General features: G+C 41.9%; 1 protein-coding gene across 2 annotated transcripts in view; it reads right to left on the reverse strand.

The window, feature by feature from the left end:
* Positions 1–22,387, reverse strand: part of Kif24 (kinesin family member 24) — a 70,512-nt gene that overhangs the window by 9,755 nt on the left and 38,370 nt on the right. For both annotated transcript variants that reach the window (XM_052176269.1, XM_052176268.1), the window contains 6 exons: positions 18,586–18,683; positions 17,530–17,745; positions 12,220–12,307; positions 5,429–5,550; positions 4,540–4,645; positions 765–836 (listed from right to left, as the gene is read on the reverse strand). In XM_052176269.1, coding sequence (XP_052032229.1) covers positions 765–836; positions 4,540–4,645; positions 5,429–5,550; positions 12,220–12,307; positions 17,530–17,745; positions 18,586–18,683 — 702 coding nt within the window. The remainder of the gene's footprint in view (positions 1–764; positions 837–4,539; positions 4,646–5,428; positions 5,551–12,219; positions 12,308–17,529; positions 17,746–18,585; positions 18,684–22,387) is intronic.

Genomic DNA, 22,387 nt, shown 5'->3' on the forward strand with positions numbered 1-22,387 from the left:
TCTCTGTCTCAGCCTAAGTTTCTGGGAACACAGACACAAACCACCATATTCAGCAATTTTTGCTTTTACAGATGTAGTCTTGCTATGCTATCCAGGTTGGTCTTGAATTCCTGGGCTTAAGTAATCCTCCTTCCTCAGATTCTAGAAAATGGTACCACATCTGCAATAAGATTCTTTACACTGGAAGAATACAGAAATAGTCCTAGTTAGTTTTGTCAATTTGCCACAGCCTAGAGTTATCTGAGAAGGGAGTCAAGGGATTTCTCAGCTCAGATTAGCCTGTGGGTGATTGTCTTGTTAACTGAAACAGGAGGACCCAGATAAAAGAGCTGCACCATTCCCTGTAGATGGTCCTGGGCTGTCTAGGGAAAGCCTGCCTAAGCATCAGTCTGGGAGGGAGCCAGCAAGCAACACTGCTCCATGATTTCTGCTTCAAGTTCCTGCAATGACCCCCCTCAGGGATGAGCTATGAGCTGGGATGCTTGCCATTGTATTCCATCACAGCAGCAGCATGAAACTACAACAGGCGGTAACAAGAAGACCATGGCCACCTTCTTGCGGCTGGAACTGCCCTGCTGCTGTAGACATCTCTGCCTGAGTACACTGAGAGCTCCTGGAGGAAAAATGACACCTAAGGTCTTTTCTCCCCAGTGTGTTTGGCATCATCTCTGGTTAGTAGTGGATGCTTGATTAAATTAACAAAGTAATGGAGGAAGGAACAATGAATAAAGCAGAACAAACTCAAGGCTTTTGCTTGACATTACCTGAGTCAGTTTGCTCTGCCTGAAAGGTGTGTGGGTGTGTTCCTGGTCCAGGGCGCGGATACATTCCTTGAGCTGTAAAGTGCGAGAGTAAAAAGACACATCAACACTGAAGTAAGGGACAGCCAAATGCTCTATCCACAGGAAGTTTCTCTTTATTTTATGTGTTTGAGTACTTTGCCTAAAGGCATGCCACTGTACTAGGAAGAAGGCACAGGATGCCCTGGAACTGGGTGGTGATGAGCCAGCATGTCGGTGCTGGGAACTGAACTCTGACCCTCTGTTAGAAGGTGAGAGCCAGTGCTCTTAACTTCTGAACTATCTGTCCAGACCTGAGTGCTTGCTGCTCTGTGGGAGAACAGAGTTTGGTTCCTAGAAGCCACACTGTTAATTCATCCAGCTCCAGGGGTGCTAACACCTTCCTCTGGCTTCTTCAGACACCCAAATGTGTGTCATACATATTCACACATTCAGGTAAGTAAAAAATAAAAATAAATCTCAAGATTTGTAAAAGCAGCTGGGCAGTGGTGGTGCAAGCCTGTCATCCCAGCACTTGGGAGGCAGAGGCAGGTGGATTTCTGAGTTCAAGGCCAGCCTGGTCTACAGAGTGAGTTCCAGGACAGCCAGGGCTACACACAGAGAAACCCTGTCTCAACAACAACAACAACAACAACAACAACAATTGTAAAAGCAAATAGGCAAACAAAACACACACAAACAAAACACAATTTTCCTAAAATAAAGTCAACTGCCCTGCTGTTTCATGTTCATATATAAAACCAAGCAAGAATGAGAAAACATCATCATCCTATGCTGTCTTGCTAAGGATTCTGAACTTAGAGGCTGGGATTCTAGATTAGCTCTGAGTCAGTCCGTAGTGACACTAATGAACCCAGAAACCCACCCTCCAGTTCTGAGTCAAGCTTATGCACTGGTAATCCTGGCTTACTTGTTCCCTCTCTCGTCACAACTATGTAGGTCTCACGTAGATAACATACTTAAGCTACTTCCCTTTCCCTCTCATACATGTAGACCTATAGGTATAAATCCAAGATTTGGATATAAATCGGGGAAAGAGAATCAGAGCATCAGAGGAAAAATAGTATGATCTTGTTAGTTTTTGTCAACTTGACACGAGCTAGACTCTAGCTCTAGCAGCTAGAGCTCTCTGAGAAGAGGGGCCTCAATCGAGAAAATGCCTCTAACAGACTGGCCTACAGACAGGCCTGTAGAGCATTTTCTTGATCAGTAAGCCACTGTGGGTGGTGCCACCCTGGGCAGGTAGTCCTGGGCTGTGTAAGAAAGGAGAATGAGATAACCACAGGGAGCTAACCAGTAAGCAGTGTTTTCTCCACAGTCTCTACTTCAGTTCTTGCCTCCAGGTTCCTGCCTGAGGAGTTCCTGTCTTGATTTCTCCAAAGATGGACTGTAACCTAAAGGCCTAGTAAATCCACCTCCCCAAGATGCTTTTGGTCATAATGTCAGAAATTAAAATTTAAGACAAGTACTAAGTGATAGTTAGTTCTCTGCTGGTGAAACGAGCCAGTTCAAACCACATTAGATTATATATTAAGGGGAGGGAAGCTGCTGTTGGCTTAGAAAGTTCAGGGTTGGGAGAAGGGTGTGCCAGGTAGGGACTGAAGGATGTTGGGAGAACCTGGAGGCCCCGGTTTATCTTGAGATGTAAACTATGCACCTTAGTCCCTTGTCCCTGGTCTGAAACAGCAATTACTTCACACTGCCATCTCCCTTCTAGTGCACACACATATAAGTTTGCACACATGGTGTGTGTGTGTAGTGTACATGTGGTGTGTGTGTAGTGCTCCTGTGAAAGTCAGAGAACAACTCTGTGGAGTTGGTTCTTTTCTTTCACCGTTACATGGGTTCCGTGGACTGAGTACACGCTGTCAGGCTTTTGTGGCAAGTGTGGGCCATCTCCTAGCCTTCCATCTCACTGTAAAGAGGAGGGATGGAGCAAGGTTATGTAGCATAGCTTATAATGATCAGAATCTCAGTTTTGGTTAGAGGCTACACCTGACCAGTTCATTCACTCCATCTGCACCTGAATCCTAATCTATAAGGGCCAGGAGGGGTCATGAGTACTTGCTAAACTTGCCATGCAGAATTGAGAAAACCAAACTGACTGCCAAACAGAAACACTGAAAGTACACCCCATGGCTGGTGGAATCAATGAGAATTGCATACTTTAACCTATTATGTTTAAAGTATTATTTTGGATATAATATGAAAATATATTATTGACATATTTTATATGCTTTGTTGATATCAAATTTTCAAAATCCTGTGTGTATTTTACTTTAGAGACATCTTAAGTAAGACCAATTTCAGTGGCGCCTAGACAGAGATGGCTGAGCTGGTAAAAGCAAGCACTGGATGTTATTATAGATTCAAATCAGTCCGATATCTACCATTTTTAGCACTGAGAAGATTCTCCAGAAGAGATGATATTATGTATGCTATTTTTGGTAACAATGACCCAGGGTAGCTCACAACTGTCTGTAACTCCAGTCCTAGAGAATCCGATGTTTTCTGGCCTCTGCCTGTATTGGGTACACACATAGTACACAGACATACATGTAGGCAAAACACCTATATACAAATAAATAAATAATAAAAAACCTAGTCATATTAGACAGCAAATACACATAGCTTAACCACTTTTTAGGAACTCTAGTAGAGAATAGACTAACACACTAATCATCAAAATGAGATGTAGGTGTCCATGTCTAGAATGTGGGAAAATTCACAGGTGATTGTCTCCCCCACTTCCTCTTAGATAAGTATGTGCTGATACAGAAAAACAAAGCAGGCTCAGGGGAAGTGGCAGAGGGTAGTTGTCTTCATCTTCAGTAAATCAACTATGAAAAAAGAGTTATTGGTCAACATGAGGTTTTTAAATATTTATTAAGAGGTAACATTAAACATATGATAAATTTTATTACAGATATATTAAAAAATAAAGCATCCCTTTGAGATTTTGAAGTATTTATAAAACGATGAATGAATAGGGTTTCTTTTAATCCAAGTAGGAATTGGCAGGATGGCTCACTGGCAAAAGCTGTTGCCACACAAGTCTGACCACCTGAGGGAGATCCCTGGAATCCATGATGGAAGGAGAAGACCAACTCCTAAATGTTGTCCTCTGACCACCACACATTTGCCATGTAGGTATGTGCCCATAGACACATATGGTGATAATAAAATAAAGTAATCCAACTATGGGAAGGATGGGGCTGCTTATATTCTTAAGTTTTTATATTGCTTTATTTTGTGTGTACATGTATATGTGTGTGTCATGGTGCACAAAGTGGCAGTCAGAGGACAGTGTATATGAGTTGCTATCTTTCTACTATGGGGGTCCCAGAGATCAGACCCTGGATGCCAGCAAGTACCTTCACCTACTGAGCCGCCTTTCTGGCCCTGGTTAAGTTTTCAACTGTTGGGAACTGTTGAAAGTCTGAGATGTGCTACTTCCCACCTCTGTGTCCTTCAAGTATAATTTACATTTGGGGAGTAGGAAAAACTCTCTCAGCCATGCAGCAATTCTAACTGGTAGGGACTGAGGACAAGAGGCAGGGGAGAAAGAAGAGGGGCCTAGCATTGTGCAGAGGCTGCCTGGACCTGCCGTCCAGTTCAGGACTTCCACTGTCAAATGAGAGCATGCTTCTGCCCTTCTGATCTATACAGCCTCAATGACTGGCTTCACATTAGGGCAAAATCTCTCAAAAAAGGGGCCTTTAGATTCTAAGCAACTCACAGCCAGAAGACTCTGGTTGATCTCCGCGCCTTCCATCTTTGTCTGTCTGTCTGAGTCCCTGGCATCTGCTGCTCTCTCGCTCCCGGCCAAGTCAATGAAAGAGATCCTAAAAAACACACAGCGGCAAAGACTTTTTGGGGCTTTGGTTTATTTCCATATTAGCTGACATTTTGTAACCTCGGGAGGAATGGAGCACAGCCCATCCTCAGAAGAGACAAGACATCATTGTTAGCCTTCCAAAACCATCACAAGGTCCTGATGTGTCAGCTGCAGCTGGCACTGCTCACTCAGACACTTCCATTGCTCTTCTCATTTGTGAGAAAGTATGACTGAAATTAATAAAATAAAGCATTTCCCCACAAGGGCCTGGTGACCATACTACAAATCAGTTAGGTGACTACTTAGATAATTAAATAGAAAGTTTTATTGGCTGTTCTCTAACGAGAAAGGATGAAAAGAAGAGAATGACTCATTACTCAGAGGTGGGACAGGCTCATCCATCAGCACGGCAGAGTTTGCTAAGATAGCACCAGAGAAGCAGTGAATGCATCCAATTGTCCTATGTCTTCTTTCAAGAAAAATGGATTCCCCCACCCCCATTTATAGCCTGCAAGCTCTCCAATGCATTCCTTGCTGTTTCCCTGCTGATACTGTGTTTCACATTAGAAGCAATCAATGTCCCTTTTAATAACTTTGGGTTGACCAACAATAGGTCATTACTTCATGGTTAATCAACTGATGGCACTTTATACAATGATTTATTTCAGGGCTAACAACATTACCTGCAATGAAGACCCAAGGTGTCAGGGTGTCCCAGGTTGAGCATATATATTTCAAAGTCACATATGGAAAGGCAGACAATGCAATTCCCCACATAGTTCCAGCTCACCTGCCAAATGTCCTCTTGGCTGCATCTTTGATCTGAATTTGGATGACAGCATGGGAGCGGGAGGAGTCTGCGTTGACACCAGTGGCCCCCGTGCTGCGCTCCTTGCTGCCCTTTAAGATCACCTGAAAAAACAAAATCCATAGGATGACTTTCTCTGGGAGAAAACAAAGTCTCTGGCTCCAAAAGGTTTGCTAAGTAAGCAATAGGGACCTGGCACGTCATTTTGTTAGCATACTGCAGTATTTGATGGGCAGGTGGAAGGCTGCCCAGACACTAAATCATACAGAGTAAGTACCAACAGCAGTGAGAACCACATAGAATGCTAATCTTGTGGGAGAACATTCAGTGGCTCAAGAGCTAATTTACTTCGTAATCTTATGCACTCTTTTTAATATCTTTGATGAATCTAGCCTAAGTTCCCCAGGGCAAAACTTGGCTCCAAAGCAAGGTCTCATAGTCTTCATCTATCTTAGTAACTGAATCAGAAGACAGAAATGCACATTGTAACATGACTGATCACACCCACCTGCTATGGGGTACAGGCGTGAAGGAGGGCAGGCCTGATATTCAGGGACAGTGAAGTGAGTTATTTCCTGTGCCTACAATGTCCCTTGACTCCAATCCTCCCTTACCCCTGTCTAGCAATCAAGACTAATTGGGACCTTCTGGCCACAAAGGAGTAGAGAAGGGGAGAAGTCTCAGTCTCCAGCCTCCAAGCAATGGAAATAGTCATCTATGAACATATCACTGCAGTTTCCCAGAACTTTAATTTGTATCATATTAAACACAGTCAAATTTTCCAAATTAAAGGTCCAAATACAGAATCAAACTTAATAAGCTTCAAAATACCTCATCAAGCAGGAGCATATTCTTTCTTTCTTTTTAAACTACAATAAATTAAAAATAGGTTCTGGTCCAGTGCTGTAGCACATGCCTTTAATCCACTCAGGAAGCAGAGGCAGGCACTCTACAGATCTATCCAGGAAAGCCAGGGCTCTGTTACATAGAAGAATCCTGTCTCCAAAAACAAAAACCCAAACCAACCAAAAAACCAAAAACAAACCCCCCAAACCCAACAATGTTCTGGGCTGGAAATATAGTTAGTTGGTAGAGTGCCGGCTCTGCATGTACAAATCCTGGCTCTAATCCCCAACACTGCACACACCTGTAGTCCTATCCCTTAGGAGGTGAAGGTAGAAGAATCAGGAAGGTTAAGGCTATCCTTGGCTACCTGGCAAGCCCAATCAAAATCACCCTTGTGAAAACTTGGGACCCTGTCTCAAAAACAAAACAAAACAAAGAAAAAAACAAAACAAAACAACAACAACAAAAAAAGAATGTCTCACTAATCCCAGCATTTAGAAGACAAAGGCAGGCAGATCTCTGTGAGTTCAAGGCTGGCCTGGTCTACATAGTGAGTTGCAAACTAGCCAATTTACATAGTGAGACGCTGCCTCAAAAAAAAAAAAAAAAAAAAAAAAAAAAAAAAAAAAGAGTTTGGAGGTGAATGTGACAGGAGTGCTGGAATGCTGTAAGCAGAGAGTTTAGAGATGATCCTGGTGAAAGTTCAGAGGAACAATGCTGACAGGAATGCAGGCGGTAAAGACTGCCCATGAATTTCAGATGAGAACAAAGACACTACTGGGACAAGACTAGAAGCCATTCATGTTACATTTTGGCTAAGAAATTGTCTATATTTTGTCATGTCCAGAAACTTTTGCAGAAGCCTGAATTTTAAGGTGATTGACTAAGTTGACAGGAAAGTTTAAGAAAGCAGTGTTGGGGCTATAGGTTATTGTTTTCAGCCAAACTTATAGTAATGATCAGGAACAAAAAGCAGATGAGGAATTTAAGCACACACCATCTGGCTGGAAAAGGAGTGGTGAGCTGAAAACTGTGACTTAGGAGGATGGGGTCATTATACAGATTAGTGCCCTAAAAAGAACCAAGATGGGGAAGATAACCCAGCTGGTAAAGCCTCTGTCATGCTGATTCAGAACCCCTGTATTAAAAGCCAGGTGTTTACTGGGGAAAGCTGCGGGCGAAGAGCAAAGCCAGCCCAGGAAGGAGGCCATGTGGGCTACATGGAGCTAGAGAATGAGTCAGCTGTGCAGACTGTCAGCGCTGCAGCATGCTGTCCGGTGGGGGGGTGAGGGGGGTGGGGAGGGGGTGGGGGGACACCAGGTGCTGGGCATCGAGCTACAGGATTTATCATTTGCCCTGCTGGGTCTGGGTTTTGCTTGCTACTGTTTCATTTTTTCCTTTTGGGATGGGAATGCTCATTCTGTAACACTCTATATTGGTAGGATAGTTTTTCTTTAACTAAAAAAAATTAATGTGTATGTTTGCCTATAATCATGCAAGTGCACATGTGTACCCATCAAGACCAGAAGAGGGAGCTGGAGTTTCAGGTGGTTGTGAGCTGCCATGTCGGTGCTGGCTATTTCTTCAGCCACTTCCTTCTGATTACAAAATCAGGAAATTGGTTAAGAATTCTCTTTAGTTTCAGAAGAAAGAATAAATTTTGTTTCTGAAACGAACTGTTAAGATTTGGGGGGGAGGGTCAACTGGAGATAAAATAAAAGCATTTGTATTATAAAACAGCCACAAGCCTTTGGAAGTAGAGTAGCACATTATGATTTGAATAGGCAATGGTCCCCATAAACTCATGGTCGAATACTTTGTCCCCAGGTGGTGGAGGTATTTGGGAACTTATAGAAACATCAGGAAGTAGGGCCTGGCTAAGGGAAACAGGTCATTGGGAGTGTGTCTTTTGACTCTATTATTCCTGGCCACTTCCTGTCTCTATTTCTGGTTTCTGTTCTCAGTCTCATGAACATCTGTTTTTTGCCACACCTTCTTGCCATGTTTTGCTCAAGTTTATGGGCCAAGTGATCACAAACTGAACCCTATGAAACCTTGAGCTGAAAGAATCTTTTAAGTTGTTTCTTCAAGTGTGCATGGAGGTCAGAGATTGATATCAGAATGTCTTTCTTATTTATTATTTCCTATTAGGCTCTAGGTGACCTAGAACTTGTTTTGTAGACTAGGCTGGCCTTGAACTCACAAAGATATGTCTGCCTCTGCCTTAGTGCTGGGATTAAAGGCATGCGTCTCCACAACTGATTATCTGTTTTGGTTATCATTGTTTATTTTAAACAAGGTCTTACTATGTATCTGAGCCTAGTTTAGAACTTGCCCTGGATAGCCCAAATTCATACTCCTTCTGCCTTGACTCCCTAATACTAGGATACAGACATATACTACCACATTTGGCTTGCTAAAAAATTGAACGAAAGTTGGAGGGGGTGTCACTCATTGTAGACTACTTGCTCAGAACACACAGGATCCTAGGTTATTGGATCTAGTCTCTAGTATTGGGGACAAGTGGCACCAGACATGGCGTCATATGCATGTCTCTGATCCCAGTAATCAAGAGGCAGAGGTAGGATTGCCAAAAGTTAAGAACAACCTGGCTAACATCCTGAGTTTCAGGTCAGCCAAGGCTATACAGTAAGACATCGTTTAAAACCAAGCTGTAAAAAGATGTATAGTTAGAGCACACACTACCATGGGAAGCTCACAGTAATTTTTCAAACACAGAAGAGCTGACATCTGTATGTAAATTTCTAAAATAAAACTGTTGCCTTCATCAGAATTTCATGAGAAACAGTTTTATAAATCAGCAGAGATGCCACAGGTTCCTTAATACACATCTACAGAGAAAGGCGGAAAAGAAGGGAGGAGTGGGACTAGGAAGGAGACCAGAGCCCCAGCTTTATCTGGCCATGAGACGCTAACCACTGGCCTTTCCTGCACAAATACCAAGGCACCACAAGCACTGTAGTGGTTAAGTACTGTGCATGCTCCCCTTGAAGAGAAGCAAGTTTGGTTCCCAGCTTCCATAGCAGGAGTTCAGTGGGGCCTCACAAGGCCTGTAACGGCAGCTCCCGGGGACTGGCACTTTCTGGGCTCTGTGGGCACCTGAGCTTCCATGGCATGCATTCGCATGGACGTGCACATCACATTCCCATGAATAGAACAGTGCTTTAGGGCAAGACAAGCCATGCACTTTTCTAAGAGATGCTCATGTGTCACAGACTGTCCTTCAGCAGAGCTGTGGGCTGGTGGTGTGGCTCAGTGGGAGAGGGCTTGCTTAACATGTGTGCGGCCTTGGTTTGGTCCCCAGCCCCACATGGGCAGCACAGCTGTGGCTCCAAGAAAAAGAGATTTCCTAGTGCTTGCTCTTTTCTCATTTAGACTCCCAAGGGCAGGAGTCACCTTAAACTCCTAGCCAAATGAAGGAATGGCTGGGAAAGGGAAGGGCAGAAGACCACCGTGAATCCACGTGAGAAACAATCTCTTTGTGACGCCATAGCAGAGGGCGCTCTAGGTGCCTGGGAGTGCTCAGAGCCGCTACCCTCTGTTCTGCCCTTGCCTTTGAGGTCACTAGAAAAGGGCTCTTAGGTGACCTGCCACAATACCCACACAGATTCCATCTTCAGATTTTAGATCCTAAGGAATGTGAATAAACATACATTTGGAACCTCAGTCCTCAGAGATAAGCAAAATTTACCTATTTATCTTGGGAAAAACAAACTAAGAAACTAAGATATCACTAATTATTAGTTACCTTACCATTTCACACAATGCCTTTTTAAGACTTACTTTTATTTCTAATTATATATACTGGTGAGTATGTGTACTTGAGAACAGGTGCCCAGGGAGGCCAGAGGTGTTGGATCCACATGAACTGGAGTTACAGTGCTCGTGTGTTATGGGTGCTGGGGATCAAATCCAGGTCTTCTACAAAAGTAGTAAGTGGTCTTCACTGCTGAACCATCTCTCCAGCCCCAATACAGCCAAGTCTCCCATCAACTCTCCTCTCTTTCTTATCTCACTATATAGCCTAGATTGGCCTGGCTTAGGATCCTTCTGTCTCAGCTTCCCAAGTGCTAGGATTATAGGCAGGGGCCAACATTACTGGCAATTTTTAATACTCTGTTTTCAAAAAGCACTTTAAAAAAAATCCCTAAATACCTTATTGTGTGTGGGTAAACAGCTTTGTAAGTGCTCAGTTTGGTTTTTTTTTTTCCGATTTAGTTTTTCCGAGACAGGGTTTCTCTATGTAGCCCTGGCTGTCCTGGAACTTACTCTGTAGACCAGGCTGGCCTTGAACTCAGAAATCCACCTGCCTCTGCCTCCCAGAGTGCTGGGATTACAGGCGTGCGCCACCACCCGCCCAGCAGTAAGTACTCAGTTTTAAGCAAAAAATCCAGAAGATATTGCCATAAACATCTTGATTCAGTGGGTATTTAGGTGGAGGATCTTTTGGTCGTTTGTGTTTTTTTGTTTTGTTTTGTTTTTTTCTTTAAAAAAATGATCCAAATAATTCACTAGACAGGAAATGCATGGTGAGAAGGGTGTTGCTGAGAACTGGCAGCTCTGGGCTGGTGGCTGGCAGCTGGCTCCTCTGGCCCTGACTGCTGGCTTCTAGTCTTTGCTTCAACTTGCTCATAAGGAATGAGTTTTATAGTATGCATCTTATTTTATAGTGATTAAGTCACAGGGTATTTGGAAAAAACAAAACAAAACAAAAAAACACAAACGACCAAAAAATACTCCACCTAAATATTTGTTAGTTAAGTAAACATAATAATCCAAGTCGGTGTAGTGGTGCATATATTTAATCCCAGCAATGGGCATCTAGAGGCAGGCAGACATGAGACCAGCCTGGTCTACACAGAGAGCTCCATGAAAGCCAGGACTCTAGAGAAACCCAGTCTCAACAAAACAAAACAAAGTGAAACAATGAGCTAAATATGGTGGCTCACTCCTGTAATCTTTTCAGTTGAGGTAGAAACCTGAGGATAAGAAATTCGAGGTCATTCTTGGTTACACAGTAAGTTAGAAGCCAGCCTGAGCTACATATAAGACCTTATCTCTAAAAAAAAAAAAAAAAAGTTCAGGTATTTTTAATCAAAGGAAAGGACCTATGAATAAACCAATGCAAAGCCAGGATTGAGCCAGGATTGAGCCCGGAGCTCGGCGGCAGCATGCTTGATTAGTGCTGCAAGCGCTGGGTTTGATCCCCAGTGTCTGCTCCTCCAAGAATACCAGGCTAAGGATCATTAAAGAAGGTCCACTACAAAGATATTTGTACATAAATCAATAAATTGCCTCTGAACAAGCAGAAAACAACAAGCAATTAACAGTGGTTATCACATACTCAGTGTGTGTGTATGCTGGGGATAGAAAAAGAGCTCTTTCTTTTTATATATTTCTATAATGCATAACAGTGAGAAACTATTACTTTTGTTATAACAAACGGATAACTTCTAATAAAAAGAAGCAGACTTCAAAATTCCTTTGGAAGCATACATAAAAACTAATACAATTCGTAGCCTCAGGACAAGGGAATGGAAAGGGAATTTCCTAATTCTCTAGATTTTGAGATCATGTGAAAGTATTGCTTATTAAAATTTTATTTAAAACAATCACCCTTGCCTTTAGCCCTTTCACCCTAAGCCCGTGGCTGCAGAGAATATAATCACAGCCTTTGGAGTCAGCTCAAAAGCATCGCTGACATGCATTCCTTTGTGCCACACGCCCTACCTCCCACTCACTGGCTCCATAGAGAAATAAGCGCTCTTTATAAGATGGCTCACACTGCACTGTAGACGGTGATGCTGCCTTCTGCTCTCATCTGAGCCATCAGAGTTGCTCAGAAGCAAACTGAATGCTTGCCGTGGCTCGAGGCTGCTCTGGTGTGAGGAGGAGGAAGGACTTACCTGGAGGAGGAGCTCCACACTGTCCACTTGGAGCTCTCGGAGGCCAGCTATCTGCACCACGTGCTTGCTGTCTTCTCTTGCGAAGAGCCTGCAGATGCAAAACCATAGCTGGTATGACATCAGTTGTGTCTTGCCTTTCCACAGTCTATGGATCTCCCACTACAACGTGGTTTGCCATTCGGATGGGACGGACATGCTCCCCTCCCAGGTCCACCTCTCCACTGCCAGCTTCGGACCATGGAGGAGGTCACTCCTTGTAAACAAATCAGTATTTTTGATTAAAACCAAAAGGAGCATAAAACCCAGACATATTCCAATCCCTGGATGGCATAACCCTGACTAGCAACCAGTGCAGTGGTGGATACGGGCAAGATCTTCGCTATCTAATCAACCTAAGCTGTCCTTGTTTGTTAGATGCTCTCCTTTTCTCTCTTGAAGAGAAAGCATGTGGTCCTTAGGAGCAGCCGCCGCCATTTGTATCTACAAATAACTAGCTTCGGGATAAATCTAATAGATAAAGGGGGAGAGAGAGAGAGAGGGAGAGAGAGAGAGAGAGAGAGAGAGAGAGAGAGAGAGAGAGAGAGAGAGATGCAGAGGAACTGCACCAATTTCCTGAAGCCTTCCAAGTTATCTGAGCCAATGATTTCCCTAAATAAAGACAGTAGGAGTGGGGTTTTATTTTTTTTTAACAGAAAGATTTCTGATATATAGTTTTGTATTATTTTGTTTTATTTGAGACAGGGTCTCACTATGTAACTCAAGCTAGCCTTACAACTTGTGATCCTCCTGCCTCCGCTGCCTAAGTACTAAGTACAGTCATGTTGCCTGGAGAGATGGCTCAGCAGTTAAGAGCACTGACTACTCTTCTGAAGGTCCTGAGTTCAAATCCCAGCAACCACATGGTGGCTCACAACCATCTGTAATGAGATCCGATGCCCTCTTCTGGTGTGTCTGAAGACAGCTACAATGTACTTACATATAATAATAAATAAATGTTAAGAAAAAAAAAAAGCATACAGCTATGTGATTCTTCTAAGAAGGCAAGGGAGGGGACACTGCATCTGAACACTCCAGGCCTGCAAACGGGGTGGCAAAGAATTACAGACTGCCACTGATATTAAATCAGGTATGTCAACAGCAAGTATTTAAATCTTCTCAATATTCCAAAATTACTTTTACCCTTTAAAAAGATACTGATTAAGGCTCCAGCCCTAAAAATATTTTTAAAGATTATATTTTTATCCTTTTTTAGGTAAGTCTATGGAAACGACTTACTTTCTGCATTTAGGGTGCCTAGGTTTTATTTCCTAGTTTAAGAAGTGAATTTAAGCTGGGTAGAGTGGCACATACCTTTAGTCCTAGCATTATTAGGTGGGCAGATCTCTGAGTTTGAAGCCAGCTTGGTCCACAGCATGAGTTCTAGGATAACCAGGGCTACATAGAGAAACTGACTCAAACACACCCCCTGCCTCAAAAAAAAAAAAAGTGAATGTACCCTCTCTGTCTCTCCCTGGCTCGCCTCCCTCCCTCCCCCTACCACCTTTGTCTTTCTCTACCTCTACTCCCTTCTCAATCCCCCTTGCCATGCCCCTTCATTTTATACTAAAAGAGAGAAAGAAAGAAAGGAAGGAAGGAAAGAAGGAAGGAAGGAAGAAAGAAAGAAAGGAAGAAAGAAAGAAAGGAAGAAGAAAGAAAGTGAATTTAGCACATAGGACTTAGAAGGGACCCATGATTGCACTCTGTGGGTCTCAGGGATCAAACCCAGTCAATCAGGCTTGGTAGCAGGCATCTTCACCAACTAAGCCATCTTACTCATCCTTTTTAGTTTAGTTTTTTTTAAACACACACACACACACACACACACACACACACACACACACACACACACACACACACACACACACAGTTTTAGTGTATAGCCCAGACTAGCTTGGAACTAATTCACTTGTTTGAATAAAGCCTCAAACTTGCTTTGTGCCTCTGCCTTCCAAGTGCTGAGACTAACGGTATGAGCTGCCACACCTGGCTTGCAGAACACTTGTTAAAGCTTAAGGTAAGGTATAAAAGCAAATATATGAAAGAGTACCATCAGGGACAGCACTTCCCAGAAACCCCAGAAAAGCTTACCGGATATAAAAACAAACAGGTCCCACAGCATAAGACCTTACAGAGTAAGTGTGGGTCTTTCATAGAGTATCAGTTAGAGTTCCTGTTAAACACTATGACCAAAAGCAATGTGGGGAGGAAAGGGCTTCTTTCACTCACCGTTCATCATAAAAAGCAGAAAGTGCAAGAACACATCAGGGTAGGAGCTGATGCAGAGGCCGTGGCGGAGTGCTGCTTATTAGCTTGCTCCTCATGACCTGCTCAGCCTGCTGTCTTACAGAAGCCAGGACCACCAGTCCAGGGATGGAACCACCCACAACTATGAAAATGCCTCACAGGCTTGCCTACAGACCAATATTATGGAGCATTTTCTTCATTGAAGTCCCCTCCTCTCAGATGACTCTAGCTTGTGTTAGTTTGACAAAATTATACAGCATACGTAATAAGCCGCAAAAAAAGATCAAGGGCTGGTGAAATGGCTTAGCACACAATAAATAAATAAATAAATAAATAAATAAATAAATAAATACAATGCAATATAAGTCTTTTAAAAAAAGCTTTCAACAAAGAATATATTCTCATTCTTTGTTTACTACAAAGGAAAAATACAAATATATAGGGTGATAATTTAGATAAGTCATTAAAACTTTTACTTAAAGTGGCAGGCATTATGACTACAAAAAGCTTTGGGAGGGCGGGGTTAGGAGAAGAGGCAATGTCCCTGTGTAATCCAGACTGGCTTTGAATTTGTGATCTTCATATCTCAGCCTGCTGAGTCCTGGTTTGCAGGGTTAAGTCACCATTCCTGGGTGAAAGTACTTCTCCTTCTCTTTCTCCTTCTCTCTCTCTCTCTCTCTCTCTCTCTCTCTCTCTCTCTCTCTCTCTCTCTCTCTCTCTCTCTCTCGGATTGAATTCAGGGCCTAATACATGCTAGGTTAAGTGTTCCTACCACATAGCTACATCCTCAACTTGGAAAAGACTTTTTTTTTAAAAAAGATTTATTTATTTATTATATATAAGTACACTGTAGATGTCTTCAGACACTCCAGAAGAGGGCGTCAGATCTTATTACGAATGGTTGTGAGCCACCATGTGGTTGCTGGGATTTGAACTCAGGACCTTCAGAAGATCAGTCAGTGCTCTTAACCACTGAGCCATCTCTCCAGCCCTTAGAAAAGATTTTTAATGAGGGTAAGAGGGTTTGGAAGAAAAACCATAATTGAGTTCAATGGATGCTTAAACATTACAGAGACAGTGAATGAGAACAGTGCCCTGAGTAGTAGAGTCTGAGTGAACTCTTTGTACTTCCTCTCAACCGTGACAAGCCTTTTTGTTGGGATGGTCAGCAGTGCAATGACGGGTCTCAGCCCACCTGCTGGCTTCTTCAGTCATGCTGCTCAATGCATTAGTACCCTCCCTGCTACAGCCTCTCATGTGGTCTCCTGACTGGACTGGAGCCGTTCCCACACCCTGTTCCATGGCTTGCCTGCAGCATATGACCAGGAATGTGCCACTAGGCAGCTCCATGAAGGCTTGTGTCCGTTTGCTGTGGCGCTGGCCAGGCTTCCTTGGCCGTCCACCAGGCTCCGCTGGCTCTTCCCACATGGAGCAGGTGCTGCAATCCTTGACGCCCTCTCACCTTTCTGTTCTCCAGCTAGTTGATCCCTCAACTGTTGTCAGCTATTCAGTTTAGGCCACCTGTTCCCAACCTAAAAACCTTTCTTCTAGAAACATCTGTAATAGGCATGCTGACACATCCCTAAGTTCCTTTTATGTTGTAAGTGTAATAAGCTGAAGTCTGAGAACAGTTAAAAGTTAAAGGGGAGTTGGTGGTTGGGTTCTGCCACTAAGCCTGACAATCTGAATTCCATCCCTCAAACCAATGATTTCAGCCTCTGGGCTGTGACCCTTTTTGGGTGTTATCTAAGCACCCTTTCATAGTTAAGACCATTGGAAAACACAGATATTTACATTACAGTTAATAACAGTAGCTAAATTACAGTCACCACAACATGAAGAACTGTAATAAAGGGTCACAGCATTAGGAATTAGGAATGGTGAGAGCTACTGCCTTAGAGCCACATGGTAGAGAAATGATTCCTACAAACTGTCCTTTGACCTCCACATGCCCATCATGACACATGTATGCCTATACAACATACATGCTCACAAAGTAAAGAAATGCAAATGTAATTTAAGAGCAATGGCTGCTCTTCCAGAGGACTTGGGTTTGATTTCCAGCACTCACACAGCAGCTAACAACTATCTAACTCCAGTTCCAGGGATTCCAATGCCTTCTTCTGGCCTCCATAGGTACCAAACATGCACACAAAGACATACACACAGACAAAATACCCACATACCTAAAATAAAAATAAATATTTTTAAAAGGTTGAATGTAAAGAAAAAGACCTTTTTTTGCCAGTTTCAGAAAACTGTCACTACGGTTACACTAACTTTATTTAGAGGGAAAATATTTAAATACATGTTGATTTCCTGACTTTCTGAAAGTATCTTTTTCACAGACAAAATGAGGAGGAGTCTTGATAAATACTATAATACTGCTCTTTTTTTTTTTTTTTTTTTTTTTTAAAGACATCAGCAGGAACTGAAGCTGTAGTTCAGAGGCAGAATGCTTGTAAGGCACGTGTAAGGCTCTAGGGTCACACTGAAAAGGTCTTTTTCAGGTTTTTTTTTTTTTTTTTTTGGTTTTTTTTGAGACAGGGTTTCTCTGTGTCCTGGAACTCACTCTGTAGACCAGGCTAGCCTCCAACTGAGAAATCCGCCTGCTTCTGCCTCCCAAGTGCTACTAAGATTAAAGGCGTGTGCACCACTGCCCAGCTGAAAAGGTCTTAATAGATGGCTAATTAACATTTTTTCCTAGCTGAATTAACAGTTTAAATACTATGTATCCCATCTAGGCATAGTGACAAAAGTCTGTGATTCCATCATTTGGAAGACTGAGTCAGGATGATCACAAGTTCAAGGCCGCCCAGGCAAAACAGCAAGTTTTATAGTAGATAAGACTACAAGCCAGACAGCCTCAAAACAGAAAAGGGAAAGAGGGAGAAGAAAGATCACTCCACACCAGAGACTGCTATTTCAGAAAAAAGCCTCTCATTAAAGTCATGTGGTCAAAGTGATCCCGGGGAGCTCTGGCTGACAGGAATGCTCAGGGCAAAGTCTTCCCACCCTGTGTAGTACCGTTTTCTTCCATTTAGGAGGTCGTACAGCTGTCCACAGTAGATCTCATAGAAGCTGATCCACACAAAGAGATTCCTTCTTGCCTGGGACACTTTCAGCTGCCTGAAGATATCTTTGGCAGCCAGAGCATACAATCCCGGGTTTTGATGAGTTCCTATCATGGTATAGGTTTTCCCCGCACCTGTTTGTCCATATGCAAAGCAAGTGGCATTGCCTCTAGGGGAAGAATAGAGATTTATTTATAAATATTTAAAGAATGATAATTTACATAGAGATGTTTAATGACAAGTCAGGAAGAAAAAGAACCCTTGAAGAAATCTAGCATATAAAAATATATTCAAAAAGTAAAAACATCCCTAAACCAAATTATGTTTTCTTAAAGGAATTATTTTACAGAACTGATAATACTACATAAGACAACTGTTGAGTATGAGAAAATAAGGACTTTGAGGACTACTTGAGCTAGAGAATATATAGTAGAGTGTCTGCTTTGCACGCATGCGTGCACCACACACACACACACACACACACACACACACACACACACACACACGCACGCACGCACATGCACACGCACAGCCACAAGTGCTTACCACTTAAGAAGCTTTGATGTATTCTAGAGACTTTGTTTCTTTGCTTCTGTGTTTTACTACTGCAATCCAGGCTGGCCTAGGCCCTTGGAGCTCACCATGTAGACCAGGCTGACCTTAAACTTATGTCTATTTTCTCACCTCAGTCTTCTAAGTGCTTAGAAATGCTGAAGTTCAAGCTAAATACAACCTCTTACATCTTTTATTCTGAAGATACAAAATTAAGCTATTGAGAGCTTTTATTTAGTCAGGAAAAGAAACAATATCTCCAGTGTAAAAAGGAAATTTTGTTGCAAATTTCCCAAGGTTTTAGTAAATCAAATGAATCCAGAAGAGCCTAATTAGTTCAGTAGGTTATGGCATAAATTCTTATTTAATCCAAAAGAACTAGAAAGGCATTCACAGATTAATGGAACTCCTGGAGAACTGAAAACTAAAAGTAAGGGAAGCAACCAATCTGGCTCACCCGTTGAAAATATGCTGAATGAGTGGGTGAGCAGTCTTCAGGTATACGTCTTGATTGCTGCATGCCTCACCAAAGACTTCATCAAAATAAAAAACATGCTGAAAAATAAACTCAATTGTTATAGCAATACATGTGCATTTTCACCACCATTATTTTATTAACACATGGGAAAGGCTAAACACATTTCTAAGCAATAGAAGTTACTAACTCAACAATCAGTAACTGTCAAATGACTGTCCTTTTTTTGCTTTCTCTGTCACTACATGCTCTTACAGTGTAATAACTGTTGTTCTCTCTTAAGGGAAATAAACTGATGAATATAATTGGGTCTGAAAGCACTTAAAAAAGGAATTAACTAGTTTCTGTGTGAGGACATTAGCCTTAGAGGAGCTAGAAGGAACAATTCAGAAACAGTGAGGATGAAGTAAGAATTTTACACAGCAGAAGGATGATCTAAGCTATTTCACTGCAAGATCAATCTGAGTTCACGATGAGACCAGACTGTGACTAGATTCCAGCCGCTCATTGGTGAAGTGGGAAAGGTCAAATTGGGTGACAACAATGGGAAAACCAAACAAAACAAAAAGGCAAATGACTGGATATGACAGGAGAGCTACAAATAAATTTCTGAGAAAGAGCTAAGATCTCATTACATTGGGTCTGCAAAGCAATAATCCAAAAGCTTTAATTTTTGCATAACAGAGGTTTACCATGAAGGTAACATAACCACCATACCTGAGTAAGAAAGTTTAGTAAGTTCAGCTGACTATAGCAGAAGGACAGTTACCACACAATGAGTGAGAGTAGGGCCCATCTTCTGCCTCGTTTTGAACCTGCTTTAATTATTCAATTAGATAATTGTATATCCAGATCCAGAAAACTGCACTTTGGCAAATTTAATTTGGCTCACTCTTCTTCAGGTTCAATGACCTTTTATGTACTATTACATTACACTGGAATGGAAATCAGGTCATTTGAGAAGACACAGATCACAGAGTCAAGTTTACCATTTACAAAGTCACCAAACATTGGAGTGTTAGAGAATGAATCTGAAGAATGATAAAAAGATCTGGGCTAGATATGTAGTTCCTTTGGGAGAATGCTTGCTTTGCAGCATAAACCCCAAGGCCTCACTCAGTCCCTAGCATGGGACTCCCTGCTCCCTGCTCATCTCCCTGGCTCCCACAGGAAGCGTTTTTTAGCATTCACATTTTTGTTTGTTAATTTTTAATCAGCACATAAAATAATAGTTTTATTATGGCATTTTCAACATATTTTTCCTCAAATGAAAAGTTATATTTTAATTACACAACACACAAAGGATTGTGAATGAATTAAATTCATAGAAGAGCAAACTCTTATGCAGGAGTAGAAACCTGAATTTGCTTCCATGTGAAACTAGTTTGCTGCATAGCAGAGGAGCAAACAACACAGTGTAGATAAAGTTTTGCTGGGATAAGAGAAGTCAGAATCATGTGAAATGTCAACCATTCACTTTTCATTCAAAATATACATTTTTAGTATATACAAAGGGCCATGCAACGATCAGCATAATCTACTTTCAGAACATATTTACTATCTCCAAAAGAAACCCCAACACTTGTCTTCAGTGACTCCTCAGCTGTCTGACATCATTTTTTTAAAATTACTTATTTATTATATGTAAGTACACTGTAGCTATCTTCAGACACCCCAGAAGAGGTGTCAGATCTCATTAAGGATAGTTGTGAGCCACCATGTGGTTGCTGGGATTTGAACTCAGGACCTTTGGAAAAGCAGTCGGTGCACTTAACCGCTGAGCCATCTCTCCAGTTCCTAACATCATCATTTTTAAATATCCTCTTCCCTCTCTTTCTTCCCCATCTCTCTGCTTCCACCTCTAGTAAGCACCTTATGTTTTCATGCCTTCTCCCCTTATTCCTTAACCCCTGGATCCCCTGTAGTTCTATCTACCCCATATACACATATTGAAAAGTTAAACACTACGATGTACATGAGAGAAGAAAACAAAACAAAACAAAACAACAACAAAAACCAACCAACCAGGGCCAGGCATGGGAGCACTTGGGTGGGTGGGGGACGGGGGAGCAAATATCTGTGAGTGTGAGGCCAGTTCTTCATAGTGACCTCTAGTCTGGTCAGGGCTCCATGATAACATCCTGTTTTGCTCCCTACCCACCTTCCTGTAAAGACCCAACCAATGAACCACAAGATGTGCCTTTCTGGAGAGCATGTATTCCCTTTTATCTCACAAAATTAAAGACACCTTTAATCCCAGTGCTTAGGAGCAGAGACAGGTCAGCCTGATCTACATAGTGAATTCCAGCCAAGGCTATATAGTGAGAACATGTCTTAACAAACACCAAAACCAAAATGAAACAAAAACACAGGCCTTCTGTTGATCCTGTCAATCCTGGATTCCCTTTACAAATTTATTTTTTACTAATGTGTTTGAGTGTCTACCATGTGTCTAGATGCTCACTGAAGCCAGAAGAGGGTGTTGGATCCCCTGGAACTGGCCTTACAGACAGTTGTGAGGTACTTAACATAGGTGTTAGGACTGAACTCAAATCCTCTGGAAGAACAGTGAGCACTTTTAACCACTGAGCCAACTCTGAAGCCCTGTAGACATTTAAAAGACTAGCTAAGCACGGTAGTACTTGCCTGTGATCTCTGAACCTGAGTTGCCAAAGCGAGAGTATCACAAGTATATAACCTGGGCTTTAGAGGAAACACCAAGCCAGCAGACTAGGGAGCGATATATTCTCTCAATAAGCAAACTGAATAAATGAATGAACGAACAAACGAACGAATGAATGAACAAATCTCTTTTAAAATTGGAAAGTAAGGTAGAGTTTGGGATGCAGTTCTGTGGTAAGATATTTTTCTAGCACAAATGAGGTCCTGGATTGAATTTCCCAGTATTTGGCAGGGATGGAAAGTAAAAGTAAAACAAAACAATCAAACGAAAAAGAAAAAAACAAAAAAATAATTTAGAAAAATAATTAGTTTTTTGAGTTGTGCTTACATAACATTTTTGGAAAAGATAGGTTATTTAACTATATAGACAAATTTTCTGTTTTACTCCCTGAGCAAGTTTCAAAATAAAAACTAAAGAATTGGGATCACTTTTATTTAGCATCAAGTTCGATACAGACCTCTTTTTAAACAAAGGAAAAAGTGATATTTTTATATCATAGTATTGACAAATAAGGACTCTGACCTATGAGAGCAGAGGTCCAAAGTTCAACAGCAGAGAAAATGCCATGGAATCTATGGATATTCAATAAATATTGATCAGTGGCAATGACAAAGGAGTAAGGTTATTGTGTTTGGGGATAATGGAAAAGTACAAAAGATAACATGATGCCTCCTGCAGGGAACTGCTGTGACTGAAGCATCATTAAGGAGGCTCTGGGTAGATGGTGATTGGACAGAGCTATCACTATGGCTACAGCAGCCATGAAACTAACTAGCCTTACAACTAACTCATCATTTAGCCTATCTTCAAAGTAAGTATCTCCCACTGAAGCCTAATGGACTGTGCATTGATCAACAATCAATGATGCTGTTAAAATGATTGGGTTGGCTGTACAGTGCCCTAGTAATTTATTGCCCATAGGAAGACTATTGGATTACTCTAGATGCCACTGTGAAACTCAATTTCTGTAAGGACAATGCAAGTTTGAAAGAAAGGATAAGTTTCAACAATTTGACTTCAGTGTGAAAAGATTTACTGCAATAGAATAATATCGCAGCTGCTAAGTGAATTGCTAGCTCAGCCTATTAATCACCACATTTT

The sequence above is a fragment of the Apodemus sylvaticus genome, chromosome 3, assembly GCF_947179515.1.
Source record: "Apodemus sylvaticus chromosome 3, mApoSyl1.1, whole genome shotgun sequence".
Taxonomy (NCBI): Eukaryota; Metazoa; Chordata; class Mammalia; order Rodentia; family Muridae; genus Apodemus; species Apodemus sylvaticus.